General features: G+C 48.5%; 1 protein-coding gene across 1 annotated transcript in view; it reads right to left on the bottom strand.

Annotated features, from left to right (window-relative positions):
* The window catches only part of LOC106608778 (insulin receptor substrate 1-B), an 86803-nt gene that overhangs the window by 39319 nt on the left and 30785 nt on the right, over nucleotides 1-16699 (bottom strand). Inside the window, exons 2-3 of the mRNA XM_014206905.3 lie at nucleotides 7888-8192; nucleotides 2792-5936 (exon numbers count right to left, since the gene is read on the bottom strand). Of these exons, the coding sequence (XP_014062380.3) occupies nucleotides 2792-5936; nucleotides 7888-8192 (3450 nt within the window). The remainder of the gene's footprint in view (nucleotides 1-2791; nucleotides 5937-7887; nucleotides 8193-16699) is intronic.

Raw genomic sequence — 16699 nt, 5'->3', positions numbered from 1 at the left:
TTTTTTTCTCTATTATAGTGGCCACTATAGTAGACATCAATCAAGTGCACAAGGCTACTGTACATGTGTGCAAAAATAACATTCACTGAGTAAAAAAATATATAATAATCCCTCCTCACAGTTACTGTCAAGTTCAACACAATAAAAGCAATATCTTTGGGCTACACTGCACATTATTACATTGTACACTTTCTGCCTGTTCTACAATGTGCCAGCAGAGCATGAGACCCTTTGTTGGCATTATTGATCTCTTTCAGGCAGAGAGTACACCTGGCATCACCCCTTTTTATCCACTGTATTGAAAGAGGGAAAGTGTGTGGTGTTCTTTTCACCTCTAGTGGCATCCAAGCCTGAGCCAGGCCCAGCTCCAGCTACGCTTGATGCCTAAATCCACTTGCTTAACAAGCAACGTCTCATTTTCACCTAATTCTCTCATTCTGAAAATTAACCACATACTGTAGAGGGAAAACATTGGTTCACAGATAACTAGCTAATGAAATAACTACTAACTAGTAAACATTTCACATAGATTGCCAGGGTCCAGTAAGCAACTAACGCGTTATAACTTGAGGAATGGCAAGGAGTCGTATACCAGTTAATACTATAGCAAATTGGTTAGGTTACTAACGTTAGCTAGCTAACGTTAGCTGACTGACTAATGTTGTTCAACATTTCTCTGGCTAGCTAACAGAGAATTTGATCCAGCTAGCAAGATACTTAACAATGCTAACAATACTTGTTCCACCACACTTTCTCCCTCACCTCAAACTTTCTAAATGCCAGTTGTTTTTCGGTTACAACTCATTAAGTAGGCTTCATCACCTTCTCAACCCCGTCTCCGTGGTCAGGCTTCTCACCTACCTGCCTTTCCACTCCCAGCTTTCTTTCCAGAGCATGTGCTGATGCTGTGACTAGAAAATTGCTTGTCTCTTCTCTCTTCAGTCGCATGCTTTTTTTTGTAACCTTTTATTTAAACTAGGCAAGCCAGTTAAGAACAAAATCTTATTTACAATGACGACCTACGCTGGGCCAACTGTGCGCCGCCCTATGGGACTCCCAATCACGGCCGGATGTGATACAGCCTGGATTCGAACCAATGCATGCTGCATTCTGTTGTTATGTGAACGATTGGCTGAGCCTTGGATACAGCCACTATTGCGCCAAATGCGCATCACTCGTTCGTTACAGCCAATAGTGATCCAAACCCCCCCCCCCCCCCCACTTTTCTCATCGGATCTACACAAATCACCTATTTTCGATACAAAACGGTGAATTTCGACAAAAAGTGACTAGTTTGCATCTCTCACACACACACACACACACACACACACACACACACACACACACACACACACACACACACGCAGGCCAGAAAAAAGAAATCCCCACAATTACCATGGAGTTAGTTGACCAAACATTTTTAGGCCTAAATAAATGCACAGACGAAACGATTCATTGCTTCCAAACCGCTCCGTAATCCAAGGATCAATCTGTACTTTTGGGTACTCCACACTTCACTCTCTCTATCCTAGTTTCTTTCCTCTCTTCTCAATAAGAGAATCGTTCTGGGATGGAGCGAGCCAATGTGAAAAAAGAGGGAGAGAGTGAGAGATGGGGGGGAAAGAACAGAAAGAAAGAGACAGTGAGAGGAGAGAAAGAGAGCGAGAGACAGGAGAGAGAGAGAGAGAGAGAGAGAGAGAGAGAGAGAGAGAGAGAGAGAGAGAGAGAAAGAAAGACACCACGGCAGAAACACCCGAACAAAAGGATCATTTATTGGAGGAAGAAAAAGGGGGGAAGCGGAATAGACTGGAGGGATGAAGGGAGGAGGGGACATTGTACAGAGGCATTTGATTTGGGAGCAGTTTGCGGTAGTGAAACACTGGCCCCCTCTCAACATTCCCAGCCAACGTGTAACATTCTGCCCCACGCTGCCTCGCTGACGCGACCATGCTAACACGCACAGCCAGAGATTTCCCCAAAATACCCACTGTGGAGGCTAGCTAACAGGGGTAACTTTCTTCATAAAGGCCCACTGTTTGAAGGCTCGCTAACGGTGCTAACATTCTCCATAAAGGCCCACTGTTTGAAAGCTAGCTAGCCTAGCACGACTCAGCACTTCACTACTTAATCTGGTTTATAAATCCCCACTCAGGGTTTAACTGGGGTCTATCTATTTAAATAGCAGACAGACTTCTCTAATGAGCCAATTCTGGCTAAGTCAGGGAGGACAGTGGCTTCTCTCAGAGAACATGTTTGTCAGAAATGGAGCTAAGTGCAAGGCTAGGATAGGAGTTATAAGCTACATGTCAGCTGGTGATATTGAGTGTGAGTCCAACTATTTACTTTTTTCCACATTTCTATTTTGAAGCCATTTCCTGCTAATAAACTTGCATAAATATGTACTAAGATAAAAACCATATGTACTTAGCTAAAGATAGCAGACTCACCATATCTCTTCTAATTTAGGCGTAAATAGACAGTAACAAAGACCTGATTGGTGTGTGTGTTTGTGCTTGTGGTGACTGCTGGGTAATCCAGCACCAGGTGGGCCTGCATATAAGCATAGATGGACAGAATCTAAAATGCCACCGTTTCATCTGAAAAATGTAGACAGTAGCAGCAGGAGACAGGAATGGAGGAGAGAGAGAGAGAAATAGAGTGAGAGAAAGAGAGGGGTGGTATAGGAAGAGAAGCAGGAGAGCAACCAAAGCTGTACACAAAACATCACAGAGAGAGGACATTTAGACTCCCCCCCCCAAATATGGCAAAATGAGTAGAAATTAACTCTCACCTGTACCGTCTTTGTTTCCATTCGGATGCGTCCGCAGCTCTTCTGACTTGTAGAAGTCAATGCTGGCATAGGTGTTGAGGTTGGAGCCTCCACTGCCCCCGATGCCCGCCCCGGACACCCCCACCCCCCCATTCAGTACGGACGAGTAGAGGCGAGGGGGGATAGCCTGTATGGTTGAGGACCCGTCTAAGGCTGAATGAGGGCTCTCTTTGTTGGCCAAGTCCAAGTCTATGTAGTTAAGGCCTTGCTCCATGGACAAAGCCTGGGCAGCGGGTAGACCAGGCCCAGGGTGGAGGAACTGCGAGGGGAGATGCTCGGCCGACACTCCATTCCCCCACAGCATGCCCTCAAACCCAAGCCGGCGAGCCACGGCCTGGGCTTGCTCCGGGAAGAGAGAGGCAGCAGAGGAGGAGTTGGAGGACGGGGGAGGGAGAGAGGGGGAGGCGAGGAAGGTTTCGGAGCAGTGGCGCCTGCGGCCCTGGGGGTCGGCCCGGATCACTTTAGCCCCGTGGTCCGGGTTGGGCCCAGGTTTAGGCAGGGGGAAGTCCAGGCCCAGGGTGACGACAGGAACTGGGGGATCGGGCCCGGCTGGGGAGGGGGATTTGGGGAAGGTGTTGTTGGACGTGGAGCTGGGGACGGTGTTGTTTTTCAGGCTGAAGGCCATCTCTGTATAGTCCCCGCAGGAGGTAGGGGACTCTGATTGAGTCACCACTACATGGGTAGTCTGTCTGTTTGTCCTGGGCCCCGCTTCAGCACCCTCTGGCCCGCCTTGCTGCTGAAGGGCCACCCTGTACTCGTTGCGGGCCTTGGGGACCAGGATCATTGGAGGGGGCGTTGGTGGGGTGGGGAAGGAGGGGAAGCTCAGTGGTGTCAGGGAGAGGGGAGAGGGGGACGGTGAGGGCCGCAGGTCCATGTTGACATACTCTGAGGCGGATGGAGGGGTGAGGGGCGTGAGGGGGGTTTGGGGGGTGGAGGGGCTTCGGGAGAGGGGCAGGAACCCCCCCAGGCAAGAGGCGGGCCGGTGTGAAGGGCGCTGGCTGGAGCCGTGAGGCAGGGACATCCCGTGTCTGAGTCCCCTCCCTCCCCCACCTCCTGGCCCTCCTCTGGTGCTTTTGTCTCCCTTGAATTCAATGCTGACGTACTCCCCTGGGCTCTTGGGCTCCGGGGGGAGGGGGTTCTCACGGACCCTGGGGAGGGTGTTGGCTTTGGACACGTCCACAAACAGGCTGACAGGTCGGGTCCTGGGTCCCCCCTGCTGGCCCTGCTTGGGGGCTGCCCGTCTCTGCTGGAGGAGCCCCATGTCTTTAGAGTGAGCTCCCCCACCTGAGGACCCTGCTCCCTGGAGAGCCCTGTCCTCGTTCTCCCCTAGGCTCTCACTGCTGGCAGAGCTGGAGGAGTATGAGGACGAGGAGAGGGACAGGTGGCGACCTTGGACTGCACCCAAATTGGGGTCCTGACGAACCACCACCGCCCTGCCAACTCCTCTAACATCACTGCTCCCATTGGGCCTCCTGCCTCGGCCGTCTTCAAAGTGTCCACCAGGTGGCGTGTGTTTGTAGGAGCGGGGCAGTGAGTAGTAGGAGTAGACCATCTTGGGGGCCTGCAGTGAGGGGTGGTGGTCTGTCTGAGGGGGTTGTTCGGGGGGAGGGGGGCTGCTGTTGGCCGAGCAGATGCTGATGGGGGACATGTTCATGTAGTCGCTGCCCGCCCGGCTGTCGGCGCTGCTGCTGTCCACCCAGGCCACGCCTCCCAAGCAGCCACGCTGGTCCGGAGAACAGCTGCTGTTGGGTGACATCATCATGTAGCCGTCGCCGGAGCCGGGAGGGGGCCGGATCTGCTGCGGGGGGGACACGCTGTTGTTAGGAGTCATGGCCATGTAGTCATCCGCTGGCTTGGACTCCGAGTCGGCGACGGAGACGGAAAGCGAGTGGGTGAGGGAGACTGGAGGTTGGGTAACTCCTCCCGGTAGCATGGACATATAGCCGTTATCCCGCACTATACCTCCACTACCAACCAACTCTACAGCCACGTCCAGGTATCCCCCGCCTCCACCGGGGCTCATCTCAGAGTCTCTCTGTGAGGAGATGCAGGTGGTGAAGGAATCCCCACTGGTGCTGCGGGACATGATGGCGTAGTCCGCCGCGTCTTCATCCTGCTCCTCCTCCCCCCTGTGGGGTCGCGGGGCCAGGCGCTCCAGGGCCATGGGAGGCAGGGACGCCCGCTTGCTCAGCAACCGCCTCTCGGCTTCACATTCCCGGCTAGAGGAGCGCCGCAGGACCCTCCTGGTCTGGGGCTGGTGGGAAGGGGCTGAGCTGGATGCTCCAGCAGGCAGAGAGCCAGATGTTGGAGCTCCACCACCACCACGCTGGCCCATTAGGATGTAGTTAGCAGCCTCGTCATCCAGGGATTGATAACGGCCTGACCTGGCTGACCCTCCAGGCATGTTGGGGGAGGGGGCAGAGTGCTCCCCAGGGCTGGAGCCGTACTCATCCGAGGAGCCATAATCGCTGGGGGAGCCTGACACGGAGGCGTTGTGGGAGGGGAGGCGGCTGTAGGCACCGGTCCCTGCTGCTCCTCCACCTCCTCCGGTTGCACCCACCACTACCCCAAACTCAGAGCCATGGCTGGAGCTGGAGGACAAGCTTGGAGCCTGGGAGGGGGCTGGGGTGGAGACGGAGCGCATCAGGCTCAGGGAGTTGTTCTTGGTTGGGGTGGAGGCAGAACGGGCCAACTTGGACCTGAGGATGGGCGTGGTGGAGCAGGACCCGTTGGTGGTAGGACTGGAACTCTGACCTACACCTCCACACGCTCCCCCCACGCCTTCTTCTCCTTTACCCCCGTCGCTGGCTGTGCCTGACCTGGGGAAACTGTGGCGGGGGGTGGGTGATGTGTTGGCGCTGTTGCCTCCAGTTCCAGACCCTCCGGGCGGCTCGGTGCGAGGCCTACGGGTGAAGCCCACCTGGCTGGGGGGCGGGTTGGGGTGGTGGCGTCGCGAGGGGACGCTGATGGGGTTGGAGGCGGTGGCTCCCCCACCTGGCCCAGAATTGGACTGTGACTTGCTGCGTTGGCGGAACTCCTCACTCAGGGCTTTCATGGCTTCCAGTAGGGTCTCATGCATGTTCTGGGCCACCACTGAGTCATCCACCTGCATGAGGCACAACACAGTCATACTCTACGTGTTTACAACCACATGTTCTAACTAACCCCTAATCTATAATCTTAACATTTAACCCAGGGTTTCCCAATATGCGGCCCAAATTCAGCCCACGTGATTTTATTTGCACCCCCAAGTTCTCTGAGCAAAACAAAGTACATATACAGTACCTGTCAAAAGTTTGGACACACCTACTCATTCAAGAGGTTTTCTTTATTTTTTACATTGTAGAATAATAGTGAAGACCTCAAAACTATGAAATAACACATATAGAACCATGTAGTAACCAAGCATTAAAGACATCAAAATACATTTTTGAATTTAGATTCTTCAAAGTAGACACCCTTGATGACCTCTTGGCTTTCTCTCAACCAGCTTCATGAGGAATGCTTTTCCAACAGTCTTGAAGGAATTCACACATATGCTAAGCACTTGTTGGCTGCTTTTCCTTCAGTCTGTGGTTCAACTCATCCCGATTTTCAACTCATCCCAAACCATTTCAAATGGGATGAGGTCAGGTGATTTTGGAGGCCAGGTCATCTGATCCAGCACTTCATCATTTTCCTTCTTGGTCAAATAGCCCTTACACAGCCTGGAGGAGTGTTTTGGTTCATTGTCCGGATGAAAAACAAGTGCAAATCAGATGGTATGGCGTATTGCTGCAGAATGCTATGGAAGCCATGCTGGTTAAGTGTGCTTTGAATTCTAAATAAATCACTGAGTGTCACCAGCAAAGCACCCCCACACCATCACACCTCCTCCTCCATTCTTCACGGTGGGAACCACACATGCGGAGATCATCCATTCACCTACTCTGCGTCTCACAAAGACACGGCGGTTGGAACCAAGTATCTCAAATTTGAACAAATCAGACCAAAGGACAGATTTCCACCGGTCTAATGTCCATTGCTAGTGTTTTTTGGCCCAAGCAAGTCTCTTCTTCTTATTGGTGTCCTTTAGTAGTGGTTTCTTTGCAGCAATTCGACCACGAAGGCCTGAACAATTGATGTTGTGTCTGTTACTTGAACTCTGTGAAGCATTTATTTGGGCTGCAATCTGAGGTGCAGTTAACTCTAATGAACTTATCCTCTGAAGCAGAGGTAACTCTGGATCTTCCTTTCCTGAGGCGGTCCTCATGAGAGCCAGTTTCATCATAGTACTTGATGGTTTTTGGAACTGCACTTGAAGAACCTTCCAAAGTTCTTGACATTTTCCCCATTGACTGACCATGTCTTAAAGTAATGATGGACTGTCGTTTCTCTTTGTTTATTTGAGCTGTTCTTGCCATACTATGGACTTGGTCTTTTACCAAATAGGGCTATCTTCTGTATACCACCCCTACCTTGTCACAGAACAACTGACTGTCTCAAACGCATTTTGGAAAAAATAAATTCCACAAATGAACTTTGAACAAGGCACACCTGTTAATTTAAATGCATTCCAGGTGACTACCTCATGAAGCTGGTTGAGAGAATGCCAAGAGTGTGCAAAGCTGTCATCAAGGCAAAGGGTGGCTACTTTAAAGAATCTATTTAACACTTTATTGGTTACTACATGATTCCATGTGTTATTTCATAGTTTTGTACCATTTTCTACAATGTAGAAAATAGTACAAATAAAGAAAAACCCTGGAAAGAGTAGGTGTGTCCAAAGTTGACTGGTACTGTATATATATTGTTTTATAACTATGTACCCCCCCCGACCATCCCACTAAAGGAAAAATCAGCCCACGGCTGAATGTACTGTAATTGGGGACCCCTGCTTTAACCTAACCTAACCTCAACCAAACCCTTAACAAATTCCCTACTGTAACTTTTCCTTTGAATTTAGCCAACATCAAATGGTCATGCATCAGGAGGAATACACTGCTTGCCAATTAAAACACCATAGCCATTCACAGCTGTAACCCCAGAGACTGGGCCTGTGTTACATTTCATCTCACCTGCATCCAGAATTCCCCGGGGCCCGTGACCGCAGAGCGACCAACCTCCACAAAGAAGAAGTTTTCGGAGTGACCGCAGCGGCGCACATTCATCAACTGCAGGACCACGGCGGCCGCGTCCGAGTTGAGCTTGACAAAGTTGACCGTCTTGTCAGTCAGGCACAGCCGGTAGACACCCACCAGGTTCTTGGCCTGACCCAGCCCTTTAGGCCACACCTTGACCTGCCACACCTCCTTGAAGGCAGGGCCTGGGGTGGGCACGCCGTAGTCCCCTCCAGCACCCGTGTCAGTAGTAGGCGTCTTACCTGGAAAGGAGGAGAGTGGGGAAGAGATGTATAAAGACCGAGAGAAGAGAGTTAAGGAAAAGTGGTTGAGAGGGACAGAGAGAAATGGAACAAGAAAGAGAAAGGATGAGGGACAGGTGGGTGGAGAGAGGGATGGAATACAGGGGTAGAAGCAGGTGGGTGGATAAAGGGATGGAAAGAGAGAGAGAGACATCAGTTATTAATGTGGGTTGTGAGGAGGTTCACAAAGAAACAAAGTGGTAAATCACCAACGTTGTAAAGGACCAACATGACCGTCGTGCATCAGTTGCCAGAGGGAATGTGAGGTGAAAGCACTATTTACGTAGCCCACGAGAACAAGCCTCCGCCATTATGCAAGCTCTGCTGATATCGAGCTTTTTAGCAAATTCTGAACAATCCGCTTTTCAGGCGAGCATGCAGTGGCTTGCGAGTCCCGCTCTCCCTGCACCTGCATGTTCCAACTCGGTGGCCACACACACGGAAAATTCTAACTGTTGAGGATTCAAACACTTCAAAAGGACAATGACTATGAAAAAAAAAAAAAGACAAAACTGTTGTGAAAATAATTTAACTGACACTGCAACAGATACCATCTACCATCTGGGGCCCTTATGCGGAGTTCTTTCCATACACTTGGTTGGTGTTTGCAGATTTGAGATGTTCTGAATACATTAGAACCCTATAGAATAGCTAATTTACTGTATAGAGTTCAGTTACAGTAGGAAGACACTCATTTACAGCTCATTCACCGTATAGAGAGAGAAGACCACACCTTTCCTGAGACTGAGCTCACCTGGTCTGATAGGGAACAATGACATCCTCTGTCAATATCAATGGTATGCAAGCTGACCAGAACACCTGTTTAATAACTGCTTTCATAGGATAAGAATGGGGTCAATGATCCCTTGACTGACCCACACACTCTGAAACTATACAATTAGACTACTAGCTCATACAGGCACCTCTGACAACTTCACCTTAACAGAAGAGACCCTCCACTCCTCCATAACCTCCAACATTATTATCAGACTTGAGAGTGGGCATGTGTTCACGTACTTCCAAGAAGTGGCATTGTCTTGTCTTCTGGATAGTAGAGACTCAATTAGGTGCAGGGAAACTTGGCCCTCTGTGTGTGTGTGTTTGTTCCTCTGCCTCTACCGTGCCTTCTCTTCAACCCAGCAATCACAACCATATATATACAAAAACCTTCGGCACGAACGCACAACGACAGACTCAACCTCCGTTATGACTAACTTTTCCACAACCATTTCCAAAACATTTAGTTGCGGTCGCAGTATGGGGAACCTGCATGTCTGTTCTTCTGGCTCTCTTACAACTAAATGAATGATGAACCAGAATAGCTGTTGTGTTCTGTTAGAGTCCATGCCAGTGGCTTAGACAGTAGACCAGTGGCTGTGTATGAGGCACGTCCCCTAGATTAGATGAGTCACTCTTGAGCCACACATTACTATTTAATGGGCCGCTGTGTGTGTGTGTGTGTGTGTGTGTGTGGAGTCCTGTCTTGCCAGCTGCATTTGGATTTACTAAAAGGAAAGAGATGCTTTTGAGATTTTGCGGCAAAGGGACTGAGAAAGATGAGGGAACGCAGATCGGAAACAAAACATCCTTGAGAAAAAATGAAGGGAGAAGAGAAAAAATGTAAAGAAAGAATTAATGAAATCAGAGGAATGAAAATAGGTAGACTTCCTGGATGGTACTGACTGGCATTGAACAAGACTCAATAACAATCGATTTAAAAATATATCCCCTTCATTCCCTTACACTTCTTCTCTTTCAGTGTCAAGGCTCCCTTACCATTTCCCTCCCGGTCACCGTCTTACCATCCCACTCCACTCTACTGTCCTTCCTTCCCACACAAGGCCTCAGATCCCTATGCCAAATACTGCTAAACCAAGTATTTATTTTCTCCTAGAAAACTCCTCAGCTATTTGTGAAGCAGGTCTGTGTTTGTTATTAAAACATTGTTAGAAATCAGCTGTGCGTCGTGAATCCCACTTCAACACTCAATAACCCTACAAACTCCTTCTTTGATCTTGGGTCTCGCAAGGCCACCGTTTCCCCTCCTACACCTGCTAATGAGATGCACGCACGGATCCATGTGCACCTTCTGCAGCAATCAGAGCAGCCGAAAACCTCAGTAGCACTGGTACCCTTTCTGTTGAAATTCTTATAGCCTTAAAGTGACCAAATAAGCTATATCCATCTAACGTTACATAAGAGGGAGGTGGATTTGATATTACACAGAAGTGTGTGAATTATAGATGTGACTGGTCCTTCCTCCAAGGGACCTTTCCCTGGCAGAGTAGTGCTAACAGAGCCAGCGGTGGAGAAGGAGCAGGGTTTTAGCTCACGCAATGCAAAGCCAGTGAGGTAACCGTACAGTCAAGTCCAGCACACAGACCAGGGATGGACCACCAGCATGAAGTCACCTGGATATTAAGGATGTGACAAATGGAAAATGTTTAAAAAAACTGTTTTCCATCAAGTTCTACCTTCCTCAGTCCTAGGCTGAATCTCAAACCGAACATTTGGCCCCTAAGCCCTTTATCAAGTGCCACTTGCTGTTGTGTTCAATAGTGATCACTTGAGTCTTCAAGTGTTTTGGCCAAAATGAGCAATGAGACTATGCGTACTTGACGTCACAACTGCCACTTATCAATATTCCAAAACGCGCATGCCATTGTCTACCGCTGCCTGTCTGGTGCATGACTCGCTCGCTATGAAACATGGGCACTGGGGCAGACAGACTCATACTCTGATACAGTAAGAAAGTTGACAAAAAGGGATCTCTACTCCTACACAAAATATGTGCAAGTATATCGGTCGCCAGTGATTTCATCAGCTGATTTAGCTTGTTGTAGCTTGCCTGCTGCTGGCTAGTTCCACGAAGGATACATATCTCCTTACAGCATTGATGCGTTTGTTAAATCGGTTCATTTAAAATGTTCCCTTAATGATGATGATTGGGACCTGTTTGTGGTAGTTTTGTGATAAATGCACTGTGATTTTAATTTTGTGTAAGGAAAAAAAAAACCATTGCTTTTGGTTAGGGATTTTTTCTTTACGTTAACATCCCAATGTTGTCTTAACGTTTAAACGTTCACACCCATCCTGGATAGATAACACTGCAAATGAGCTCAGCCCTCACGCACAGTGATCATTTATTAAGCCCTCAGCAGCAGTCTTGATGATTCATAAGAAAACATTATGGCAATAATAGTCAAAGTGACATTGTGCACCTGGACTACATGGAGCACCTCTCTGGGTGAACAGTAAGACGGTTCATGTTAGCATGACAACCATAAGGCAACTTTTATTGCAACATTCAGCTTCACATGGCCTTTCCACGTGGTTAGTCAGTGGCTACAGCCAACCGCAGTATGAATAGAACGCTTTCTACTCTATTCATGTAGCCTATCTTTACTGTATTTCGACCTTACTGCAACATTCCAATCCCGAACATGTTATTAATGGCTGTAAATGTCTGCCGTTTTCACACACACACACACACACACACACACACACACACACACACACACTATTCATACAAGATAGGTTATAATAAGGTTGTAATAAATTACTTAACTACATACATACATTCTGCTTCACGTGTGGCTAGTCTACAACCAACTGCAGTGTGAAGTCTAGCACACACACGTCTCTATTCACTGTACCTTTTGTCCCCTCCCCTTGAGACAAATATGACCATATAGACTAGAATCTCTTGCTGGGCCTCTCTCCACAGGCCATTAGATATGACTTAGGGCATTGGCGCCAAAGCACCACGGTATTTCCCCAGCCTCCTTATCCAGGTCAGCTTTTATTGGGGGCCATAACAGCTGCTTGTCCTTTGCCCATGAACCTGCAGGGCTGCTAGCTGTGTGTGCTAGCTGGCTAATGGGATATTGACGAGCCCTTTCCATTAGCGATGACCGGAGTGTGACCTAGTGATAACTGTTATCACACACTGGCTAGGCTACCCTGTTTAATGAAGGTCAACAGTATGGACATGGTTCTGTGGAGTAGCCCTGTTGTGAAGTAGAGCATATGTGTTGGTATGGTAGGTGTTAATACATAATGAAGAGCAGCAGTGAAGTTGAGTAACTTATTTTATATCGTATTGTGTACATAATGTTGCTGCTACCGTCTCTTATGACCAAAAATAACTTCTGGACATCAGAACAGCGATTACTCACCGTGGACTGGAAGAAACTTTTTCCTTTAACGAGTCCGACGAGAAGGATATGCTGCTTTCACTGGAACAGGACCAGATCCACGCCTTTTGCGTGAAGAAAAGATGCAGGAAAAGGGGCCACAGATCGGGCAGCCTTCTGAGAATCCATAGGCGAGTGAGTAAACTCCCACTGCCATCCGTTCTTCTTGCTAACGTGCAATCATTGGAAAATAGAATTGATGACCTACGATTAAGATTATCCTACCAACGGGAAATCAAAAACTGTAACATCTTCTGTTTCACCGAGACGTGGCTGAAACACGATACGGACAATATAGAGCTAGCAGGATTTTTCATGCACCGGCAGAACAGAGACGCTACCTCTGGTAAGACGAGGGGTCGGGGTGTGTGTCTATTTGTCAATAACAGCTGGTGCGCGATGTCTAATATTAAAGAAGTCTCGAGGTATTGCTCGCCTGAGGTAGAGTACCTTATGATAAGCTGTAGACCACACTATCTACCAAGAGAGTTCTCATCTATATTATTCGTAATCGTCTATTTACCACCACAGAACAAAGCTGGCACTAAGACCACTCTCAACCAACTCTATAAGGCCATAAGCAAAGAAGAAAATGCTCACCCAGAAGCGGCGCTCCTAGTGGCCGGGGAATTTAATGCAGGCAAACTTAAATCAATTTTACCACATTTTTACCAGCATGTCACATGTGCAACCAGAGAAAAGAAAAATCATAGACAACCTTTACTCCACACAGGGATGCATACAAAGCTCTCCCCCGCCCTCCATTTGGCAAATCTAACCATAATTATATCCTTCTGATTCCTGCTTACAAACAAAAACTAAAGCCGGAAGTACCAGTGACTCGCTCAATACGGAAGTGGTCAGATGACGCGGATGCTACACTACAGGACTGTTTTGCTAGCACAGACTGGAATATGTTCCGGGATTCATCCAATGGCATTGAGGAGTACACCACCTCAGTCATCAGCCACATCAATAAGTGTATCGACGACGTCGTCCCCACAGTGACTGTACGTACATATCCCAACCAGAAGCCATGGATTACAGGCAACATCTGCATCCAGCTAAAGGCTAGAGCTTCCGCTTTCAAGGAGCGGGAGACGAATCCGGACACTTATAAGAAATCCCGCTATGCCCTCAGACGAACCATCAAACAAGCAAAGCTTCAATACAGGATTAAGATTGAATCCTACTGCACAGGCTCTGACGCTCGTCGGCTGTGGCAGGGCTTGGAAACTATTAGACTACAAAGGGAAACCTAGACGTGAGCTGCCCAGTGACGTGAGCCTACCAGACGAGCTAAATGCCTTTCATGCTCGCTTCGAGGCAAGCAACACTGAAGCATGCCCGAGAGCACCAGGTGTTCTGGATGACTGTGTGAAAACGCTTTCGGTAGCCGATGTGAACAAAACCTTTATAAACAGGTCAACATTTACAAAGCCAATGGGCTAGACGGATTACCAGGACGTGTACTCAAAGCATGAGTGGACCAACTGTCAAGTGTCTTCACTGACATTTTCAACCTCTCCCTGAACGAGTTTGTAATACCTACATGTTTCAAGCAGACCACCATAGTCCCTGTGCCCAAGGAAGCAAAGGTAACTTGCCTAAATGATTACCGCCCCGTGGCACTCGGTAGCCATGAAGTGCTTTGAAAGGTTGGTCATGGCTCACATCAACAGCATCCTCCCGGACACCCTAGAACCACTCCAGCTCGCATACTGCCCCCAACAGATCCACAGATGACGCAATCTCAATCGCACTCCACACTGCCCTTTCTCACCTGAACAAAAGGAACACCTATGTGAGAAAGCTGTTCATTGACTACAGATCAGCGTTCAACACCATAGAGCACACAAAGCTCATCACTAAGCTAAGGACTCTGGGACTAAACACCTCCCTCTGCAACTGGATCCTAGACATCCTGACAGGCCACCCCAGGTGGTAAGAGTAGGCAACAACACGTCTGCCACGCTGATCCTTAACACTGGGGCCCCTCAGGGGTGTGTACTTAGTCCCCTCCTGTATTCCCTGTTCACCAACGACTGCGTGGCCAAGCACGACTCAAACGCCATCATTACATTTGCCGATGACAACAGTGGTGGGCCTGATCACCGACAACGATGAGACAGTCTATAGGGAGGAGGTCAGAGAACTGGCAGTGTGGTGCCAGGACAACAACCTCTCCCTCAATGTGATCAAGACAAAGGAGCTGATCGTGGACTACAGGAAAAGGCAGGCCGAACAGGCCCCCATTAACATCGACGGGGCTGTAGTGGAGCGGGTTGAGAGTTAAGTTCCTTGGTGTCTACATCACCAACAAACTATTATGGTCCAAACATAGCAAGACAGTTGTGAAGACGGCAAGACAAAACCTTTCCCCCCTCAGGAGACAAACAAGAGTCCCCAGATCCTCAAACGGTTCTACAGCTGCACCATCGAGAGCATCCTGACCGGTTGCATCACCGCCTGGTATGGCAAGTGCTCGGCATCTGACCCTAAGACGCTACAGAAGGTAGTGCCAACAGCCGAGTACAGGGGCCAATCCTCCTGCCATCCAGGACCTATACAATAGGCAGTGTCAGAGGAAAGCCCATAAAATTGTCAGATACTCCAGCCACCCAAGTTAGACTTTTCTCTGCTAAAGCACAATAAGCTGTACCGGAGCGCCAAGTCTAGGACCAAAAGCCTCCTCAACAGTTTCTACCTCCAAGCCATAAGACTGCTGAACAATTAATAAAATCGGCACCGGACAATTTACATTGAACCCCCCCCTTTGTACACCGCTGCTACTCGCTGTTTATTAACTATGCATAGTCACTTCACCCCCACGTACAAATTACCTCAACTAACCTGTACCTCCGCACACTGACTCAGTACCGGTGCCCCCTGTATATAGCCTAATTATTCTTAGTGTTACTTTTAAATATTACTTTTTATTTTAGTCTACTTGGTAAATATTTTCAACTCTTCTTGAACTGCACTGTTGGTTAAGGGCTTTTAAGTAAGCATTTCACGGTAAAGTCTTCACTTGTTGTACTCAGCGCATTTGACAAATAAAGTTTGATTTGATAAGTTCTCCCTTGCTGCCAAGTGTCCCAGTCTGTCTCCTCTACTCCCAATCTCTCCTTCCCTCGTTCTCTCTCATTACCTACCCCCCTGCCTCTCTAGGCCCCCGAGGAGAGAAAGACACCACCACCTCCCCAAGGTTCATTTCACAAACTTATCAGTGAGGCATCCAGCTTTGTCATCACCCGAAGCGCCTCATGAAAGTGAGCGTGAAGGTTAGCTAGTGTGCTAGTCGGTCTTCCCCAGATTGTCTTCACAACAACCTCACCAACCTGGCAGCCATCTTGAAAACCTTGACAGTTGGCCAAGTCCTGAGTTAAACACCGCCACGTCAAGGCCTTTGAGGTCACACTCTAAATTGCTTCCTCTCCTTCATCACTTACCCAAAAATACAAGGTAAGCCAAAGTATCATGGCGGAGGAGGACCACCAGGGGAATTTAACCTGTCCAGTTCTCTTTATGGCAGTGCAGCTGGAGATGAAGTGGCTTCAGTTTAACCAGGGTTCCCCAAACTTGGCCCCCCCAAGTTTTCTGAACAAAAATAAATACAATACACACACACCACACACACACACACACACACACACACTTTATATACTTTTCGTTGTTGGACATAAAATACTGTAAAATCACCAGGTTATCAGCCCAAAGTGATTTTACTTTAGGAATTCTAATCCCAAGTATCCCCCCTGGGTAAGGGTACCAAAAAAATGTCTGCAGCATTGAAGGTCCCCAAGAACACAGTGGCCTCCATCTTTCTTAAATGGAAGAAGTTTGGAACCACCAAAACTCTTCCTAGAGCTGGCCACCTGGCCAAACTGAGCAATGGGGGGAGATGGGCCTTGGTCAGGGAGGTGACCAAGAACCCAATGGTCACTTTGAGAGAGCTCCAGACTTCCTCTGTGGAGATGGGAGAAACTTCCAGAAGGACAACCATCTATGCAGCACTCCACCAATCAGGCCTTTATGGTAGAGTGGCCAGACGGAAGCCACTCTTCAGTAAAAGGCACATGAAAGCCCGCTTGGAGTTTGCCAAAAGGCACCAAAAGGACTCAAACCATGAGAAACAAGATTCTCTGGTCTGATGAAACCAAGATTGAACTCTTTGACCTGAATGCCAAGCCTCACGTTTGGAGGAAACCTGGCACCATTTCTACGGAGAAGCATGGGTGGCAGCATCATGCTGTGGGGATGTTTTTCAGC

This window comes from Salmo salar, chromosome 07, assembly GCF_965601325.2.
Source record: "Salmo salar chromosome 07, fSalSal1, whole genome shotgun sequence".
NCBI lineage: Eukaryota > Metazoa > Chordata > Actinopteri > Salmoniformes > Salmonidae > Salmo > Salmo salar.
This window is presented reverse-complemented; position numbering and strand designations above follow the sequence as displayed.